Source organism: Dasypus novemcinctus, chromosome 18, assembly GCF_030445035.2.
Source record: "Dasypus novemcinctus isolate mDasNov1 chromosome 18, mDasNov1.1.hap2, whole genome shotgun sequence".
Taxonomy (NCBI): Eukaryota; Metazoa; Chordata; class Mammalia; order Cingulata; family Dasypodidae; genus Dasypus; species Dasypus novemcinctus.
In genome coordinates this window covers 43,373,619-43,395,940 of record NC_080690.1, presented here as the reverse complement: position 1 = coordinate 43,395,940, position 22,322 = coordinate 43,373,619, and the positions used below count along the sequence as shown (strand labels likewise).

At 38.9% G+C, this 22,322-nt stretch overlaps 1 protein-coding gene across 16 annotated transcripts in view; it reads left to right on the top strand.

The window, feature by feature from the left end:
• The window catches only part of PHKB (phosphorylase kinase regulatory subunit beta), a 258,670-nt gene that overhangs the window by 143,011 nt on the left and 93,337 nt on the right, over positions 1 to 22,322 (top strand). For all 16 annotated transcript variants that reach the window (XM_004457055.5, XM_058280056.2, XM_071209177.1 and 13 more), the window contains one exon: positions 8,721 to 8,815. In XM_004457055.5, coding sequence (XP_004457112.1) covers positions 8,721 to 8,815 — 95 coding nt within the window. The remainder of the gene's footprint in view (positions 1 to 8,720; positions 8,816 to 22,322) is intronic.

Sequence of the window (22,322 nt, the reverse complement as noted above, 5' to 3'; positions counted from 1 at the left end):
ACTAATAATCTTATTTTTTACTTTCCTCCAATCTTCTCTCACCTTCTTTTCCTTTCATCCTGTTGGGTAGGCCTTTTTGACAAATTCTTTCAGTTTCTATTTGTGATTTTCTTTTTAGGAGGTACTGGAGATTGAACCCAAGACCTAGTACGTGGGAAGCAGGCTCTCAACCACTGAGCTACATCCATTTCCCAGTGAGAGTTGGTTTTTTCATTTGTTTTTAGAAGGTATTAGGGGCCTTGTACTTGGGAAACAGGTGCTCAACTACTTGAGCTACATCCACTCCCCTATTTGTGAATATTTTAATTTCTCCCTCATTTTTGAAAGATAGTTTTGCTGGATACAGAATTCTTGGCTGAAGATTTTCTCTTTCAGTACCTTAAATATGTTATAGCACTGCCTTCTCGCCTCCATGGTCTCTGATGAGAAATCAGCATTTAATCTTAGTGAGTATTCCTTGTATGTAATGGATTACTTTTCTCCTGCTGTTTTCAAGATTCTCTCTTTATCTTTGATAATCTGATTAGTATCTGTCTCAGATTATTTCTATTAGGATTTACTCTGTTTGGAGTACGCTGTGCTTCCTAAACATATTTGTCCATGTTCCCATAAGAGTTGGGAAATATTCAGCCATCTTTTCTTCAAACACTCCTTCTGCTCCTTTTCCCATCTTTTTTCCCTCTGAAACACCCAAAGAGCCTATGTTTGTATGTGTCCTGCTGTCATTCAATTCCTAAGGCGCTGCTCTATGTTTTCCTTTTTTTTTTTTCCCTGAATCTTTTTTTTATCTATCTGTGTGATTTTGGATGTCCTATCTCCTAATTCACTAATTCTTTCCTCTGCTGTTACATGGTTCTGGTGTATTTTTAATTTCTTCTGTTGTGGCTTTCATCACTCTGACATACATTATTTTTCTATTATGTTTTCAATTTCTTCTATATGCTCACCCAGTGTCATCTTAATATCTTTTATCTCTTCAGAACTGATTTAGGAGATTTGTGTGGGACATCTTTTGATTAGTTGTTCCAGATTCTACATCTCTCCTCCGATTTATCAGTTTATGCCTTTGTTTGGGCCGTATCTTCTAGTTTCTAAGTATGGCTTGTGATTTTTTTTTTTTTTTTTGGTGAACATTTTTATTTGTTCAGTTTCATTTCACACTATATACCATCACTCTCAGTGCTATTTAAAAATTATATTTAAATTTACATATGTAAAATTTGTTCCATTTGATGAACTGTGAGTTTTGAAAGATACCTAGAATTGTGTAACCACCACTATAGTCAAAATACAGAAAAGCTTCATCATCTCAAAATGTTTCCTTGTGCTGCCCATTTGTAATCAAAGTATTCTTGCACCCTTAATCCCTGGAAACCACTGGTTTTTTTTTTTTGGTTTTTTTTTTTGCTGTTATCTAGCTATCTCCTTATCTTGATGAGTTTGCTCTGATCATTAGTTTCTCTCACTTGTCTAGAATTTTATTGTTGTTTACCTTTGTTGGAGGGCTCTTGTTTAGCACTTGTTTCAGCTTATTCTAATAGTTTAGAATTGTCTGTGTTTCAATGATCAAAACTGGTCCTGTGATACACTAAAGGGCCCAGACCTAGTTCCAAAGAGCCACTTCCTCTGGGGTGGCCTTTTCTCAATCTCCCTGTCCTATTCCTTCTTTGATGTTCCACAATCCCCTGGCCTCTGGAATACAAGCACCACTGTCTGGCTGCCACCTGCACCGACGTACACCCATTGAGACATCCCTCATGGGCTATCCGTGCCACTTCCCCCAGCCCCTGGCAAGGCCAACATCATGGGCTGCCTGCACTGCTCTGCTCAGGCACTCAGGACCTGTGGGGCCACCCACGAAGGCCTCTCTCCCATGCCTGGGGCTTCCCTTGCCACTTCAACTCCGACTGGCAGGGCCACCATGTGGACTTCATCACCTCTTCCCCTGGGACTGGCAAGGCTGTCCTCATGGGCCACCTGCACCACTCCCCCCCAGCTCCTCTGCTTCTTCCCCTGCACGGCTAGTCTGCCTATCTTCTTGCTGCTTCTGGAGAACTAGTGCACCCTGCAGCACTCTACTTCACCACCTTGCAATCTCTTTTATGCTGTTTTTTTGGATGAATGAAATATACAATTTTTATGCTCTCAGATCTATCCGTGTTTTTCTATCATTTTTATTGTGGCATGTAATCTTAGAATGCCCATCTTTAGTAGTCAGTTGAATATAATGTGTTTATTTCATCTCTTTTTTTTTTTTTTTTGTATTTTAAAATAATATTTAAACTTTTTGTATAAGGTATGAGGTTGAGGGTTTACAATTTATTTTTTTCCCAAATACTTTATTTCTTAATATATATGTTACTAATATTAGTTCCTATAGCTGAAAATCAGGCTTTTAAGTACAAAATATTTTATCCAGTTATTTATTTGCTAGGCCTGTTTTAGTGTGTCCTATGTAATTTTGGTGTTGTCATAAGAAAAAATTATTTCCTCCATTAACTTGCCCTTAAATTGTCTTTTCATACAAGAAACAAAAACCCTCCTTAATATTTTGTTTTTACCCTCAACATAACTTTTTAAGGTAGATTTCAAAAATCTTTTTGGGCATAGAAATGCAAATATCAATGAAAATTCCTGTTGGCTAAAGATTTAAAGACAGGTGTCCTTAACTATAGAAATATTTGATTATCTTAGATGTTTGGTATTGTATTTTTAAATGTAAAAAGTTAATGGTCATTTATTGTCCTATTTTAAATTTTAAACATTTTGTTGGTTATGTTATAGAAGCAGAGAGATTCATTGATCACATGTGGAAGGCCAGGACTCAGTAATAATTTTGGGAAGGAAAATTTATTTATGAACGGAGGGACTCGAGGGACTCTTGTCCTAATAAAAACCAAGCCCAGAATAGGATTTTTGGGTTTCTTTTATAAAGAGAATGTAGGATTGCCAGAGTCAAACGGTGGTACTTATATGCAAAAGGACTTTTTGTTAGTTTCTTAGAGTTTCAAGTGTTTTATCTGAGAATCAGATAGGTTTTCATTAACACATACTCTCTAGCTAGGCTGGAATTAACACATACCCCCCACACACATATCTTCCATATTCCATGTAAGCTTGAATTAACATATTTCGTTTGCATCCTCCCTGAATATTCAAAGTTTATAATGCCTGTATCACTTACTTGGCTTTCCAGGACTGGAGTGGTTGGCTTGATTACGAAAGGCAGGGCTGCAGTTCTTATTGCTTGACACATACTGCACAAATTATTTATGAAGAAACCTACAGCCCCCCCCCCCCCGCCCCCCGGCAAACACACACAGCTCATATCAGTTAGATATAGGTTATTTTAGTTTTACCACTCTTCGCCAGAAAACCAGTGTTATGAATTTGGCACTTTGAGGAGCTTAGTTTTTTGCACCCAAGCTGATAAATATCAGTGAAGTGAAAAAATAAATGTGTTTATTAACTTGAAAATGATATTTGTTATTTTTACCTTATGGGAATTAATTATTATGGCAATTAATATTTCTAGATTTGTCAACTCCTTCATTTATTCTTTTATTTAATGTCTGTTGATTGCCAAATATGTGCCGAGCGCTGAGCTAGGTTCTGAGATATAGCCATGAATTAGAGGCATACTGTCTATGAAACTGTAGAAAAACATACATCAAGCTAGATAGTAGGGATATGGCACAAAGACAGAAATAATAAGGAAAACAAATAAGCTTTTAAAAGATTTGGTTAATCTTTTGATTCATACCTGTTTTAATAGATTAGCATTTATGCTTTTCCAAGATATAAGATTTCTTAATTTATGTCACAATTTATGAATAACAAAATTGTTGGAGAAAAACAGCATTCACTGGGAAAGGGAGACTGATTGACCACAGGCAGAAAATGTATTTATTGAGAAGCTCTCCCAATGGAGTGGGGTCTATAGAACAGACTTCAGTCCCTCCATGAGCATGGTGGGGGTCTGAAGAGAGACTTTAGCCCACTCCTGGAAGCAGAGGACTTGAATTTATACAGAACTTTCCTAGGTGGGGAACTGGTAATGGGAGGGGGGTCATTTCTCTCTGATATGCAGATGGTGAAAATGTCCATCTCCCTTTACTCCTGTCTCTATTAAGTTCCATTGTTTATCCTGTGGGAAAGTGCCCTCAGACATGGAGGAGGGTGTTTGCCTTTTTCCCAGTGCATATCAGGGGTAACTGAGCTGCAGCTTGTCAATTATTGCAAACCTGTAACAAAAATAATAAAAATAGAATTTCATTTCCATAGAATAACAGTGAAATATTAATTATGTCAAATGGGCTTGTTGATAGTGAAAATGTGTTCGCATCTCAATGATATACAAATGAATGGAGAAATAATTGCTGCCTATTTAGAATATCAGTATACTAATCAACCCTGCATTGTGAGCTAAACTGAAATTAATAAATTGAAATTGTATGTTGATACTTACCATAAGAAGGCATATATATTGATTTGCAAAAGTACATTTTTGAGACAAAAAAGAAAATTCTGTGATATGCTACCTGATTTGAATAGGAAAAGTATAATATACCAAGGCCTAAATTGTTTCCTCCTCCTGGTATCTTTTCCATCCACACTGTATAGGATATCAGTGTCCTTACAGGGTAGAATTAGGAATGGTTAAGAACCCAGACTCCAGAGACAGCCTATCTATGGGTGAATCTCAGCTGTCATTTACTAGCCATGTACATGTTGCTTAACCTCTCAGTGACTTCATTTTATCATCTGTAAAATAATGAGGATTATGTGGGAGAATTAATGAATTCATGTATGTGAATGCTTGACACACACTAAGCACTATATACCCGTGCTGCTGCTGCATGCATAGCTCAGCATAGTGTCATTTTTACATGAATGGTGTAGAACTGTAGATCAAGAATGAAATGAGCACATTTTTATAGCTTAAGTGCAGTAAAAATTCAGAAATGTGCAGACTTACTATAGTAGAATTTAGATTCTTCTTTGATATTGTTCAATTAATTTGTAGATGTTGGAACACATCTAAAATAAGTGGATATAGATGTGGATTTCCTAGGTCAAAGACTTTGTTTCTGAATGTTTTGGGTAGATACTTCCAACATGCATCTGGAGAGATTGTAAAGAATTATATTGCAGGGATCTTGTTCTACTGCCACCTCTCCCCCTGTATTCCCCTCTAGGCTCATGGAGAATCCCTGCTATGCTGAGCCTCAGGTGCTGATCAGTATCTCTCAGATCTATGTTCAGCAGAAGAGAGCCAAGAATTGCTAGCTTATTGCCTTCTTCCCATCCTCTAAATTGACTTCTTTGTTATATCCTTGGATTTTATCAAAATTTCCACAGGTAACAACCATGTGAAAAGCTTTACCATATTAGCACTACAACAGGTATTGAAGGCATTGTCATCTTCAGACCCTATCTCAAAAATCTCTTACAATTTAGGGTGAGGAAATATTTAACTCTCATTAACAAACCTGTTTCCTTCCTTCAGAATACAAATGCAGTATACTTAAAATATTTAATAGCTTTTTTGAGATATAATTTACATAACATACAATTCACCAATTTAAATTGTTCAGTGGCTTTCAGTATGTTCGTACAGAGTTGTGCAGCTTTAATGTGATAACTTTTAGATTTTCATGACCTTCCCCCCAAAATCTCATACAGTCTCTCTTCTGTGTCCCTCAATAACCCCACTCTCCTTCCTACTCCAGAACTAGGAAACTGCTAATTTACATTCTTTTTTTTTTTTTAAGATTTATTTATTCATTTATTTCTCTCCCCGCCGCCCTGGTTGTCTGTTCTCTGTGTCTATTTTGCTGTGTCTTCTTTGTCTGCTTCTGTTGTTGTCATCGGCATGGGAATCTGTGTTTCTTTTTGTTGCGTCTTCTTGTTGTGTCAGCTCTCCATGTGTGTGGCACCACTCCTGGGCAGGTTGCACTTTCTGTTGCGCTGGGCAGCTCTCCTTACTGGGTGCACTCCTTGTGCGTGGGACTCCCCTACGCGGGGGACACCCTTGTGTGGCACGACACTCCTTGTGCGCATCAGCACTGTGCATGGGCCAGCTCCACACGGGTCAAGGAGGCCCCGGGGTTTGAACCGCGGACCTCCCATGTGGTAGACGGATACCCTAACCACTGGGCCAAGTCCGCTTCCTTAATTTACATTCTGATTCTGTAGATTTTCCTATTTTAGACAGTTTATATAAATGTGTTCATACAAAAGGTTTATTTCCATAGTCTTGATTTTATTCCATTGATTTACATGAGTCCTCCAACTTAGTTCTTTTTCAAAAATTGTTTTGATTAGTCTGTGTCCCTTACATTTCCATTTCAGTTTTAGGATTAGCTGATCAATTTCTTTAAAAATGACAGGAGGAAGGGGCTGTGGCTCAATCAGTTGGGCTCCTGCCTACCATGCGGGAGGCCCTGGGTTTGCATCCCTGGGCCTCCTTGTGAAGGCAGGCTCATCCGCACACCATGGAGAGCCACCTGGCCTGCAAGCACCACAGAGTGCCACCCGGCCTGCAAGCGCCGTGGAGTGCCGCTGGTCCACAAGCGCCACAGAGAGCCAAGTCAGCAAGATGAAGTAACAACAACAAAAAAAGGGAGACAAGTTAAAAAAAAACACAGAAGAGCGTACAGCGAATGGACACAGAGCAGACAACAAGCAAGCCGCAAGGAAATAAAAATTTAGAAACATAAAAAATAAATAAATATAGACACACAGAAGAACACATAGCGAATGGACAAAAAAAGAGAAAAATGGCAGCTAGGTTTTGATTGGAATCCTGTTGAATCTGTAGATAAATTTGAGTGTTACCATCTTAACAATATTAACTTATCTGATCCATGAACATGGATATCTTTCTATTCATTTATATCTTCTTTAATTTCTTTCAACAATATATTATAGTTTTCAAAGTTCAAATTTTATACTGCTTCATTAAATTTATCCCTCAGTGTTCTTTCTGATGATATGGGTAAATGGAATTATTTCCTTCATTTCACTTTTGAATTATTCATTAATAACATAAGAGAAATACAATTATTTTTGTGTTTTGCTCTTATATCCTGTAACCCTCACTGATCTTGTGTATTAATTTTTATAGTTTTGGATTTCCTATATGAAAGTTCATGTTACATGTGGAAATAGATTGTTTTGTGTCTTCCTTTCCCATCTGGAAGCTTTTTATTTTGTTTCCTTGCTTAATTCCTTTGCTGGAACCAGCATAATTTTATAGGAGGGACGGGAGCAGACATCTTTCTCTTGTTCCTGATCCTTGGGCAAAAGCATTCAGTCTTTCACCTTAAATATGGCATTAACTCTGGGTTTTCTGTGGAAGCCCTTATCAAGTTAAGGAAGTCCCCTTTTTGTTCTAGTTTCTTTTGCCTGCTTTTATCATAAAGTGGTACTGGATTTTGTCTAACGCTTTTTCTGTTGAAATGATCATGTCATTTTTGTCTTTTATTCCATTTATGTGGTGTATTATAATACATTGATCAATTTTTGCATGTTAACCTAATCTTGCATTTTGGGGATAAATCCCATTTGGTCATGATGCATAGTCCTTTTTATTTGTTACTGTATTCGGTGTGCTAGTATTTTGTTGAGGATTTTTGTGTGTTTATTCAAAAGTTTTTAGTCTCTATTTTCCTTTCTTATGATATCTTTGGTTTAGTATGAGGATACTCTTCTGTTTCTTTGGAAACGTTTGTGAAAGATTTGTATTTATTCTTAAGCCATTTAGTAGAATTGACCAGTGAAGCCATTTGTTCCTGGGGTTTTCTTTGTGGAAAGTTTCAGTCTCTTGTTATAGGCCTATATGTATTTCCTATTTCTTCTTGAGTCAGTTTTGGTATTTCATGTCTTTATAGGAATTTGTTCGTAGTATTCTTGTATAATCCTCTTTATTTCTGTAAGGCCAATAGTAATGTTTCCACTTTTATTTATGTTAGTAATTAAAGTCTTTCTTTCTGCATCAGTCTAGTTAAGGTTTGGCAATTTTTTTTTTTTTTTTTAATCTTTTCAAGGGCTAACTTTTGGTTTCATTGCTATTCATTACTGCTTTTCTTTACTTTATATCACTAATTTCCACTCTTTTTTTTTTCATTTCCTTTCTACTTGCTTTAGGTTTAGTTTGCTCTTTTTATTCTTTATCTTAAGGTAAAGAATAGGCTATTGAATTAAGATTTTTCTTCTATTTTAATATAGGCATTTACAGATATAAATTTCACTCAAAGCACTACCTTGATGTCATCCCATTAAGTTTTGGTTTGTTGTGTCTTCATTTCCATTCCATTAGAACTTACACTAGAAAATATTTGCTAATTTCCCTTTGGTGTCTTTTCTTCCCATTGGTTTTATATGATGCTGTTTAATTTCCACATACTTGTGAGTTTTCCATTTTCCTTCCTATTATATTAATTTTTAATTTTATTTCATTGTGGTTGGAGAACATGCTTTGTATAATGCTGATACTTTTAAATTTATTGAGGCTTATTTTATTGCGCAGCATATGGTCTATCCTAGAGAATGTTCCATGCAGCATATGGTCTATCCTAGAGAATGTTCCACGTGCACTTGAGAAGAATATATATTCTTTTGTTGTGTAGAATGTTTTATATGTGTCTGTTAATTTTACTTGGTTTATAATGTACAAATGCATTTCTTATATTGTTACTTCCCTTTTTTCTTTTCAGCTGATGAATTAATCAGTCCTAAAGACATTGATCCAGTCCAGCGCTATATCCCGCTACAAAATCAACGTAACATTAGCATGAGGTTTTCCAATCAGGTAAAGAGATGTTTTAATTCTTAATTTAGACTCAGCCAAAGCCTTTAAAGCTTAATTGAAGAAGTTATTTTATTATGAATGAGTTTTGTTGCTCCTACTTAGGGCAAGGCTTCTCCCTCTTGTAGTAACATAAAAGTTACTTGTGGAAAAGGGCTGTTAATGAAGAAATAGGAGTCAGAAGTGTCCAACAGGTTTCTTATATAGGTAAACATTTCCATTTTGAGAATGTCTGAGTCTTAGATGTCAGGTGTTTTTGAGAAGATGTAGTGTGTGAGTTGTCTTGGGGGCCAGTAAAAGTGTATTACTATTGAAGGGAGTGGGACTCCATGAAGTCGTTGTGCCTGGTATTTCTCTAGTAGTGCACCTCTGTAACAGGGCTGAATGACTGATAGTTGTTCTTAACGTTGGTGGCATGTCAGGGGAGGGAACAGTTTTTAATGTTTTACATGTAATAGCTATGGAGTCACTATATGTTTCAACAAATTAGTGTTTGCAGGATCAGCAAGATTGATGTTGTCTTGAGCAAACCCTGAAGTATTAAGTTATACCAGTAATGAGACTGTTAAAATGAAAACATTATGGATTGTGAAAACAGCCTGAGGAGAAAGGGAATGAATTTGAGTGTGTGCCTGGGATTCCAAGCAGTCAATAAGATTAGCATCCACACTTATGGAAGATATGGTTACAAATTGAAATACTCCTTTTGTTAAAAAAGAAATTTATGTATGTATATATGTGTGTATATATATGTATATATATATTATATCATACATGTGTACATGTATAAATCTCCAAGGCATCATTAACTGCTTGTTTTAATGACAAATGCAGAGCCTACCAACTCCATTAGATTGTTTCTCACTATTTTTCTCATTGTTTTGCTGATATTCACCAAATTATTTAATTATTCTGACTGGTTTGTAGATGAAAGGCTAATTGAGAGACTTGTAAATAAATGTTAAGTTTTTATCAAGAACATAAAATTCCTATGTTAATATGTGGTAGAAATTTCTCATTGTCCTATTAGGTCTAAGGTAGGGATTTTCCTTCATTTTTGTTAGCACTTGTATCAATAAAGTGCTAGTGTCCATTCTGCAAAAAATTGAGATATGCAATTTTACTTGAAGAAGTCCTAAAATAAGGAATATTTACCCAGTGCCTTGAATCTAAGCCATTTTAAGACTAGTTTATATTATTTTCATTTACTTCATGTGTATGATCTCCTTCCCTTGAATCATGAAACCTCAAAACCTTTACTTAGAAAATCTAGATTTGAGACATGGGAGCAGGAGCCCAGGAACATCAATGCATTTTCTAGGCACATGGCTACCCAAATCAACTATTTAAGCAGTTGTTTCATGATGGATGCATATGAGCAGTGCTGTGAGTTTTGTGTCATTTCTATCCTACAGTGTACTTGCAACACTTTCTCTTCTCTTATGGTTAGAAAGCTTATGGTACAGGTGAGTGGTAGTGACTTTTATAGAGAATTAACTCTAATGTTAACATCTTGCATAACTGTACAATATGAAAACCAGAAAAAAATTTACATTGGTATAATTCACATTGGTATAAACTTATTCAGCTTTTACCAGTTATATATACACTCATTTCTTTGTGTGTCTAGTTCTGTGCAATTTTACCACATTGTTTTAGTTTGCCAAGGTCCATTGATACAAAGTACCAGGAATATGTTGGCTTTTATTTAGAGCAAAAGCTCACAGTTCCAAGACTGTGAAAAGTCTGACTCAAGGCACCATAAGAGGTGCTTTCTCACCAAAGTCAGCTAATGTTGGTCCTGGCATTGTTGCACCTGGTGAAACAAGATAGCCACCAATCTGCAGAGGTCTCTGCCTTCCCCTCCAGAATCTACCATCTCTTGGAGCTCTGCTTTGAGCAACCAAGCATTAGGGCTTGTCTCTTTCCAGGCCTCCTATATCAGTCTTGGCTGTTCCGCTCTCTTCCCACCTTCAGCTGTAAGCTATCAGGCGTATAGCAGGGCTAGTCTCCTCTTGAGCTTCTCCATGGTCCCAGCCACATGGGGGCTTTGGACTTAAGCAATCCTCTCTCTCATTGCAGAATCAACTGTGTCAGCTTCCTTTTTTCTCTGTCTATCCATGTGAGTCCATTTATATTAGACAGCAAGGGGGCAGGGACTCAACCTGAGTCATGCATTACTGATTTAGTCCAATCAAAAGCCCTAAAGCAATCTTACAAAGTAATCTAATCAAAGGCCCCTCAGCTGAATTTAATGCAATCAAAGGGTGTCATATCCAGAGGAATAGGTTAGTTCACAAATATATTCCTACTCTTTTGGGGATTCATAAAATAGTCACAAACTGCCACACACCTGTATATAGCTTTGTGTAATCATCACTACAGTAAAGATACTTCACTGTTCTATCATCACAAAGTTTCCTTGTGCTACCTCTTTATAACCACACCTACTCCTTTCATATTCCCCTTCCCCTTTGTAACTACTAACCTATCCTCCATTTCTATAATTTCGTCATTTCAAGAATGTTATTTAAATGAAACTATATAGTATGTAACTTTTTGGAACTGGCTTTTTTCACTCAGCATAAATCCCATGGGATTCTTCCAAGTTGTTGCATGTATCAGTGGTTTTTTTCCCTTTTGTTGATGTGTAGTTTTCCATGGAATGGATGAACTACTTTTGTTTAACTATTCACCCATTGAAAAATACCTGGGCTGTTCCCAGTTTTGGGTTATTATAAATATAGTATTTAATTGTTTCTATGAAACTGAATTTTCATTTCTCTGGAGTAAATGTCTAGGAGTAGAATTTGTGGGTCCTATGATATGTCCATTTTTAGTTTTAAGAATAATGGCCCATTTATTTCCACAGTTAATATATATTTGGGGCAGTTACTCTAGCAGTCTATGTTAATTCCACTTTCTCTTCATCATTGCCAGCATTTGGTGTTATCGCTATTTGTGTGTGTTTCTGTGTATATGTTATAATGGCTACCTTTTATTGAGCACTAGCTTTTCACCAGGCCCTTTACATGCTTCTATACTTACAATTCTCACAACCACCTGGGAGGTAGGCATTATTATCACCATTTTCAGATGAGGAAACAGAGACTCAGCAAGGTTACTTAAGCAGCGTGCTCAAGATCACACCACTGGTAGGTGAGTGATAACACTGGCACTCAAAGTAGGCATCCCAAAGCTTTCATCAGGCATTCTCTACACTGAGAAAATAGAGGGAGTGGGCAAAGAGATGTGTTCTCCAGAGGTACAGGAGAGTGGTTCTGCTGTCAGAACTGTTGAGGGAAGCTGAGCCCTATCCTGTTTCACACCACCCATCCCTGACAAACCACTCTTCCCCAAGACCCAGCTGCAAAGTCAGGAAGAACTCTCTGTGGCCCTGGTTGCTTTTCTTAAAGGGAGAAAATGGCTGAGAAGAAAGACCTTCCCTATGTGTGTATTTACAGGCATCATTATGTGTGTGCAGCTCGTGCGCTATGCAGGAGCACACTACCACCAGAATAAGAACCTCACCCTTAAAGGCCACATGCCCCACTACATGCGCAAGGAGAGAGGCAGCTGAAGCATCTTGAAAGGATTGCTGATTTCCCTCTAGAGTCCCAGGGACATCACCTGAGATAGAGCAGGCTCAACAAACAAAGCTCCCTGCTCCCTCCCCGCACACCTATCAAGTCTCAGGGTGTTGAGTTCATTCTACTGACCCAGGCATACATGGCATCTTTCTCCCTCTCTTTGCCTCTCTCTCTTTATAGTATATAGGTTCTTGAGTTAAGATATCAAGTCTGACCTGCATGGCTTTGCAAATCTGTGTCACTCATGCTAGGATACAAGGCCCTGGCCCAGGAATGAGCCAACAGGTGTACACAGATGGGTCCGTGTAGGATTAGCAATCTCTTCGCAAACAGGAGGCAATGATGCTAGGGACAACAGTGCTGGCTCCATGCTTAGCCCAGTCCTCCTGTCCCCTGGTACATCTTGCCTCCTTGTTAGCCAAGCATCTCCATCCTTTCTCCCCAGTGGGAGTGGGACCAGGTCAGCCACAACTCAGTCACAGAGACAAGAGCCAGTGCTGGGAACTCAGAGCCTGGCTTCCAGCACCAAGAATGTGCTCTTCCTAATTGCAGCAAAGGTCTGTTTGGGGAACCTTAAAGAAGATCAAGCTCTCATGTCAAGAGGACATAGATGGACACTCAGGCCAGAATGGAGGGAGAGGTTTTGCTTTGTACTTTTTAAAAAAAGCATAACGATAAGAGAGCTAACCCTTTTCCTTTGAGCTCTCTCCCCATCCCAGGGAAGAGGTTTCTGCAGACTGGAGTGAGCCTGGAGGGGAAAGGGAACATGAGAAGATTGGGTATTGGAATGGGAGGTTGCCTTGCCAACCTCCCTCCCCCAGGCCCCTGCTTGAGCACATTTACTGTAAATACTCAGTAGGTGACACAAGGTGGGGCTTCCTGGGGGTCCGTGGTGCTGGTGAGATAGAAGGTTAAAGGCCTGGAAGAAGGCTAGGGTTTAGGATTGTGGGGTCAGGACACCCAGGTGAAGTAGGTGACCTCATCCAGGTCAACAGAGATGGAAAAATAAAAAAAATAAATTTACGAAAGAGGTACAGGAATTAGAGGGAGCAAATAGAAAATGAATAAATGGAAAATATGTTCTATCATATCAATAATTACAATAAATATAAATGGTCTAAATATACTAATTAAAAAATAGAGGTGAGTGGATTAAAAAAATGAGCCAACTATTGCTGTCTACAAAAACTCACTTCAAACATAACAGCATAGGGAGGTTAAAAGTAAAATAACTGGAAAAGGTGTATCTGTAATAGGAAATGGATTAATGAATATCACACCAAAAGCACGAGCGGCAAAAGAACTAATAGATAAATGGGACTTCTCAAAATTAAATCCTTCTGCACCTCAAAGGAGTTTGTCAAGAAAGTAAAAAGGGAGCCAACACAGTGGGAGAAAATATTTGGCAACCATATATCTGATAAGAAACTTATAACTTGCATATATAAAGAACTCCTATATCTTGAAAATAAAAAGATAAACAACCCATTTAAAAAATGGGAAAAAGATTTAAACAGACACTTCTCCAAAGAAGAAATACAAATGGCTAAAAAGCACATGAAAAAATGCTCCAAATCTCTAGCTATCAGGGAAATGCAAATCAAAACTACAATGAAATACCATCTTACTCCCATAAGATTGGCAGCTATGAAAAAAACAGAAGAATACAAATGCTGGAGAGGATGTGAAGAAAGGGGAACACTCATCCACTGCTGGTGGGAATGCAGAAGGATCCAACCATTCTGGAGGACAGTTTGGCGGTTTCTCAAAAAACTAACCATAGATTTGCCATATGACCCAGCAATACCACTGCTGGGTATATACCCAGCAGAACTGAAAACAAGGACACAAACCAATATATGTACACCAATGTACATAGCAGCATTGTTTACTATCGCCAAAAGTTGGAATCAACCCAAATGCCCATCAACAGATGAGTGGATCAATAAAATGTGGTATATACACACAATGGAATACTACTCAGCTGTAAGAACCAATACACTACAAACACACGTGATAACATGGATGAATCTTGAGAACCTTATGTTGAGTGAAGCAACCCAGGCATTGAAGGACAAATACTACATGAACTCAATGATAGGAAATAAGAAAACTGCCTCAGAGAGCTAGAGACTGAATGATAGGCTTACAGGAAATCAGGGGGTGGAGGAAGGATGTGAGCTGACATCTGCAGGGATGGAATTTATGAAGAGCTGGCGGTAAGTATGAACACAAAGAGATAAAATGGGGGTAAGGGGTTGCCTTTGGATGGGGCTTTGCGGGTTTGAGGGGGGCTGGGAATGGGCGGATGGGTAATATTGCCCAAAAAGTGGGGGGAGGGAAGGGTAGCATACGAACATAGGAGAGTGTCAGGTGTTGGTCGAGAGTAAAATGCTGGGAAAATCGTATCAAAATATAATTAAGAGGGTTACCTGTTTAGGATGCTCGGAGGGGATGGTCGGATGCGGGACGAGCTCCTGGGGAATGTCTGAATGCTCATTTTGCCAGAGTGGGTGGTACCATTGGGTAGAGACCCAAGTAATGAGAGTGGGGGTGGACCCACATCCTGGGGAAGACTAATGCCATCAGATAGAGGGAACTGTATCTCTCAAGAGAAAGGGTGGCTCCCAGGGCTTTGGGGTAATTGAGCAAGTTAGGCCCTGAACAATGTTGCAAGTGTCTCTGGACAGGGCTCCTCAGGAAACGGAGGCTGGCTGTCACTGTGGGCACCAAGGGGATGGGAAAATGGATGTTAAATGTGTGGAACCAAAGTAAATGTGGGGTAAGAGAGGACTTTCATGAGAGTACACAAGGATGGTTATAAAACATGTAATATTACACCATAAACATATAGGGGACGACAGACTAATAAAGTAAACCATAATGTAAAACATAAGATAACTAAAAATTTAGAAAACTGTATATCCTAAAGTATGGAACACAATGTAAGCACAGATGTCGCCTTGTTTGAAAGCTATTGTCTCAGAGTCTGTACATCACTTCAAGTAAATATGATATGAATAAGTTATGAGAATATCGCTGTGGAAGGGAAAAGGTTTAATGGTAGATGTGGGGGAGTACTGTATATTGTATATATGAATTACTGTGGTCTAGGGCTCTTGAGAAGAGAAGTTCAATAATTAGAGAGAGGAAAAAAAAAAAAGATAGGATGTAGAATTTTTCCAAGTCAACACGTATTCTATATCTAACCTTTAAACCCATCGCTATATGCCATTTTACTAGTAAGGGACCCTGACATTACACTGGACTTCACTTTTCAGGAAGTTTTGGATCACAGAGTGGTACAACAATGGCAGCGGAGGAATACTGGTATAGGATACTATTGACAGGTGATATATGGCTGACAGCGAGCTGTACAGGGCATATGCCCAGGGTGCATGGTAATGTTTGGATATACTCATAGTGGCAACAATTAAAAACTACAGCTGGAGGGGTACTGAGTTCCTAGCCGGGGGTGCTCTGTCGTGGTCCCTAGGGGAACAGCGGCAGTCCCCCAGGTGCAACCGTAAGGATCAGGAAGGAACGAGGTTCCAACAGTGAGAGCATGATACTAATGACTATGCTTGTGAGCCTATATGCCTGAAATAAGAACAAGGCCTAGAGCAGCACTGTGCCTGGGAATTTCCTCCTGACAGCCTTCATGTTACTCAAATGTGGCCAGTCTCGAAGCCAAACTCAGCATGTAGATGCAGTGCATTCCCCCCAGCGTGAGACATGACACCCGGGGATGAGCCTCCCTGGCACCGAGGGATCACTACCAAATACCAGCTGAAGATGAAACTAGAAAATGACCTTGAATTAAAGGTTCAATGCGGATCAGCAGAATATCCCTGTATACATATAATAACAGGACTTTAAAATGCTGTTTGACCTAATGTAAGGGGGAAATGGAAAGCAGAAATGAGTTTATATGGCTATGAGTCTCTAAAAAAGAGTCTGGAGGCCGTCAGAAGGATTGACCTTATGCACAACTGAGCAGAGTCTAAGAGACACATAAAGTAGATACAATCCCCAGGTATTGGTTCCTTTGAGGGCTAAAGAGACCCACGGGTTCTATGGTCATGGCAGACGGGGTTCACTGCCATGTCAGATGGCCCTTCTTCGGAGCTGGTGTTTCTGCGTGATGGAACTGGACTCAGATGGGATCTCTTTTCATAAGACTTTCATCCTACTTTACTGGAATTTAGTTGGTGTTGGGGTTTAAGATATATTTAGGGGATTTAAATCTCTGGACTGACAATATGATAGCCAGGCCCTGAGCGTCAACAGACTCCAGCTCCTACAATCTGATTTATTGGACTCACCTCATCAGCTAAGATGGAGTTGAAGACGGACAGCCACCACACCATGGAGCCTAGAGTGCCTACAACTGAAAGCAGGAGGATTGCATCCAGTATCCATGTGGAATCTGAGCCTCCTCCTGACATAGAGGTGCAACGGACACAACCAATCCAAGACCCACAGAGAAAAGGTGGCATTGGAGTGGGAAAAGTGGACATGGTGGCTGATGGATATGGGGAGTGGAAGGAAGAGATGAGATGTGGAGGCGCCTTTGGGACTTGGAGTTGCCCTGTATGGTGCTTCAGGGGCAATCACCAGACATTGTAAATCCTCCCAGGACCCACTGGATGGAATGTGGGAGAGTATGGGCCATGATGTGGACCATTGACCATGAGGTGCATAGATGCCCAGAGATGTACTTGCCGGGTGCAATGGATGTGTCATGATGAGGGGAGTGAGTGTTGCTGGGGGGGGAGTGGTGGGACTGAATGGGACCTCATATATATATATATATATATATTTTTTTTAATGTAACATTTTTACAAAATCAATTAAAAAATTAAAATTAAAAAAAAAAGAAAAGGTGTATCATGCAAATATTTGCTTCATGTATTATGAAGCTTTGTCATTTGATGCATATATTATTTAACATTCTTTATATATCTTCTCTTTGGATTGTTCCTTTTCTAATTATGTGATGTTCCTCATTGGTCCTAGTAATTTTCTTTGCTCATATGTCGACTTTAATGCTAATATAGCAACTCCTGGCTATTACTTCTTGCATGATGTATCTTTCCCATTTTTTTTTCTCTTCCCCTCTCCTCCCCTCCCTCCCCCCCCCCCCCCCCCCCATTGTCTGCTCTCTGTGTCCATGCACTGTGTGTTCTTCTGTGTCTGCTTGTATTCTCATTAGGCAGCTCTGGGAACCAATCCTGGAACCTGCCAGAGTGAGAGAGAAGCCATCATTCTTTTGTGCCACCTCAGCTCCCTGTTCTGCTACATCTCTTATTGACTCTTCTGTGTCTCCTGTTGCATCATTTTGCTACACCAGCTCTCTGTCGGCTGGCACTTCTGCGCAAGGGGTGGGGAAGGTGCTTCTGCGTGGGCTGGCACTCTGCATGGGCCAACTCACCATGCAGACCAGCTTGCTTGCACCAGGGGGCCCTGGGCATCAAACCCTAGACCTCCTATATGGTAAATGGGAGCCCAACTGCTTGAGCCACGTCCATTTCCCCCCATTATTTTATTATAGTTATTGATATGATAGAACATAAGCCCTTCATGTACTCATTTTTTGTTTCTTGTATTTTTTGCTTCTCATTTTATTTTCTTTTCTTGCTTTCCTGTAGGTTATTTGAACTATTTTTAGAATTCCACTTTGATTTAATATTTTTCAGTATATTGCTTTTTATATATTCTTAATGTTTGCTCTAGGTATTATATAAAGTTTTTAAAGTTAACATTTTACAACTTTGAGTGAAATGTAGAATCTTGACTTCCATTTAGTTTCTTTTAGCCTCCTTTCTTTTTAAGCTTAATTGTCTTAATTTCTTCTATATACATTAAAGAGCACATCAGATCATATTATGATTTTTGCCTCACCCATAAAATTTGATTGAAGAAACACATGAGATGAAGGGTGGGCTATTGTACTCATTTCAGCTTTTGCCATTCCATTCTTTTTTCTTTTCTGAAGGTCCCAGACTTCTTCTGTTACCATTATCTTTCTGTTTGGAGAGCTACCTTTAGGTATCATTTATGTATGTATGCAAACAACAAATTTCTTTGTTTTTCTTTCAGAATATCTTGATTTCCTCTTCATTCCTGAAGGATTGTTTTGTCAGATATAAGATTCCTTGTTAACAATTGTTTTCTGCCAGTTCCTTCTAGTTCCCATGTTTTCAGTTGAGAAATCTTTTGTTGATTTGAATTAATGTTCCTTTACATTGGTAATATTGCCATTTCTTTCGGGATGAGATCTTCTAATACCACTGGGTACTAGGCCAAGAGACACTTGACTCATCTGATGCAGCCTGCTTGCTGGTGCCCTTAGCCTGGAGCAGGGGTTGGGTAGGTTTGTTGTTGCTCTGAAGCTGCTGCTGAAAAGAGATCAAATCACCCACTAGTGTACTGGTGGTGGAGTGGGTATTAGGACAGCCTTATAGAACTTTACTGCTCCCACTGAAGGTATATTCAGCTGTCCCCTGAGGCCCCAGTTGTGGAGTAGGGGTGAGGACAGCTCATTGGGACTTTGTTGAGGCATCTTGGCCCTTCAGTACCTGTTTGGCGCTGAAGGGGCTGCTAAAGGTAGATTGGCCAACTGGTGCCTCAATTGAGGCACTGGAGTTGGAGCTTCCCACTAGATTTCTGTTGAGCTTCCCTTTCCCAGTCCTTGTCTGTGCCTGTTGGTTGTTCCAGGTTACAACCTGGCCAGGTCTTTTGTGCCAACTACAACATATAGGTTCTCAGTGATCTTACCACCTTGCCATTCCTCAAGTCCTGAGGTCCACTGCTGTCTTTTCAGCTTTTAAAGTCCTTTTCATTTTTGTCATCAATTTTTTTCCTGGGGAAATAGTTGTATTTAGAGGGACATAGCAGGGAAAACTGAGTCTAGGCCATCTTGTTCTCACTTTCTATTTTTAAAATGGATGATTTATCCCCTTAAGAAGTCTTTCTATGAATAATCATTAGAGTCAAAATTTCTTCTTTTCCTTGAATCATCTTTTCTCCAGAGTAATTTTTAAAATATCAATGGCTATCATTTATTGACTATTTATTTTGACTAGAATTATTTTGAGATATATGATTTAATACCATACAATTTACTAGTTTAAATTGTACAATTCATTGGTTTTGCATATTTACACAGAGCTGCGCAACCATTACCATAATAAATTTTAGAACATTTTTGTCATCCTGAAAAGAAATCCTGTATCCTTTAGCAGGCACACGCCACTTCATTCCAGTCTTCCCTTCCCACCCACACCAGCCCTAGGTAATCACCAGTTTTATAGATTTGCCTATTGTGAACATTTCATATAAATGTATTCATAAAATAGGTGGTCTTTTGTGATAGGCTTCTTTCACTTATCATAATATTTTCAAGGTTCATCTATGTTATAGCAAGTATCAGCACTTCGTTTCTTTTTATAACCAAACAACTTTCCACAATTTATATAGATCCATTCATCAGTTGCTGGGCATTTGGATTGTTTCCACTTTTTGGTTATTGTGAATAATACTGCTATGAACATTCATGTACAAATTTTTGTATGGCATTTGATTTTATTTCTCATGGGTATGGAGTGGAATTGCTGGGTCATATGGTAACTCTGTGTTTAACATTTGAGGATCTGCCAGACTTTTTCAAAGCAGCTGTATTAGTTTACATTCTACCAGCAATGTGTAAGGGTTCCAATATCTCTTCATCCTAACCAATACTTGTTATTTTCTGCCTTTCTTGGCTATAGTCCATTTACTGGGTGTGAAGTGTATCTTATTCTGGTTTTCATTTTCATTTCCCTAATGACTGATGTTGTTGCATACTTTTTCATAAGCTTATTGGGCATTTATAGATGTCCTTCAGAGAACCCGTGTTTAAATTGGGTTATTTACCTCTTTATTACTGAATTGTAAGAATTCCTTTTCTATTCCAAACACGAGTCCCTGATGACTTGAAAATATTTTCTCCCATTCTATTGATTATCATTTCACTTTCTTAATAGTGTCTTTTGAAGTGCAGAAGCTTCTTAATTTTTATGAAGTCCAGGTTTTTTTGGTTGCTTGTCTTTTGGTGTCATGTATAAGAGATCTCTGCTTACTCAAAGTTCATGAAGATTTGTCCTGTGTTTTCTTCTAAGACTTTTATAGTTGTATATCTTATTTTTTAGGTGTATGATCCATATTGACTTAATTTTTTAATATGATATGAGGTAAGGTTTCACCTTCATTCTTTTGCATGTGGATAACCAGTTGTCACAGCATCATTTGTTGAATCTCTAAGTAATTTTTGTGTTTAACCTGGTGTTTCCCTACCTTGCTGCTGGGTATTTTGTCACATATCTATTGTCCCTGTTTTATCCATTTATATATAAGGTTGATAGATAAATGGGCTGATTATCCTCAGTGTATTAAGTATACTACAGTATATTAAGTAGTGCCTTCCTGTTCTCCTATCCCAGCAAGAGGCAAGGGAGTTGTGATGAAGAATTTGTCTACTGGCTAGCCTTGGTGATATGTCAGGGAAATGGTTGGGAACAAACTTTAAATCCTTGTTGCCCTTGAAACATGGCAGAATGAGGGCTTTACTTTTGGAAGGCCACTATCCCAGAATCATTAACTCACCTAAACCAGTTTGTTCAGTATATTTAGAGAATATTGCTCTCTGTGGGTCTCTGTATAGGTCATGGAGCTAACTGCTGTGACCTTTAATCAGTCCTCCACTTGTTTCTGCCCTCCATTGTACCTGAAAAACATCTGGGGTTCCTCTACTGGCAGGTTAGCTCCCACACCTACTGCAGCATTCTAGTGATACTGTAAGTGGTATACTTTGGGTTACACAGACTTCCTCTGCCCTACTTTATTCATTAATATATTGAAATGTCTTGTCATCTAACGGCCCTCTTTCTTTTTCTCTTCACCTTTACGACTTTAGTCTTTTGTTGTTTATTTTTACATCTATATGATCCATTTCTCTGGATTCTGAAGAGAGATGAGAAGTGAGTGAATATGCTCACTCTGTCCTTTAGAATCAGAAACCTTAGCCTTGCCTTCTATGCTTTTTGAGTTTATATCATTGTTTTGTTTATATCTCCTGCTGCTCTGTGTTTCTCAGATTTTGGTCAGTAAATCTGTTTCTTTCACTGGAATTTGAGCAGAGTAGATCTTCATTAAGCGATGTGATGGCTCCAAGTAGGTGTAAACCAAGTAAATTAAACACTGAAATTATTCCTAGTATCAGATAAAGAAACAGTTGAAAAAAACTGAAACTGTTAATTGGTCTGTCCTTTATTCTTGTAAATAGAATAACAATGCCTACTTCTCTGCCCTGTTGTCTTTTTTTTTGTTTAAAGATTTATTTTTTATTTCTCTTCCCTTCTCTGTCCACCCCCCTGGTTGTCTGCTCTCTGCGTCCATTGCTGTGTGTTCTTCTGTGACCGCTTTTATCCTTATCAGCAGCACCAGGAATCTGTGTTTCTTTTTGTTGCGTCATCTTGTTGCGTCGGCTCTCTGTGTGTGCAGTGCCTTTCCTGGGCAGGCTGCATTTTTTTTGCACTGAGCAGCTCTCCTTAAGGGGTGCACTCCTTGCACGTAGGGCTCCCCTATGCAGGAGACACCCCTGCGTGGCATTACACTCATTGCACACATCAGCACTGCATGTGGGCCAGCTCCACATGGGTCAGGAGGCCCTGGGTTTGAACCCTGGACCTCCTATGTGGTAGGCGGACACTCTATCCGTTGAGCCAAATCCGCTTCCCTCTGCCCTGTTTTCTTATACCATCTTTTATTTTGGGAAGATAAATTATAAGTGGCCAAATCATCTGTCCCTGAAAACAAATCATGTGTTTTGGGAAGCTACGCTATTAAGCCTGTTCTTCAGTAGTCCTTTGTATACTTCC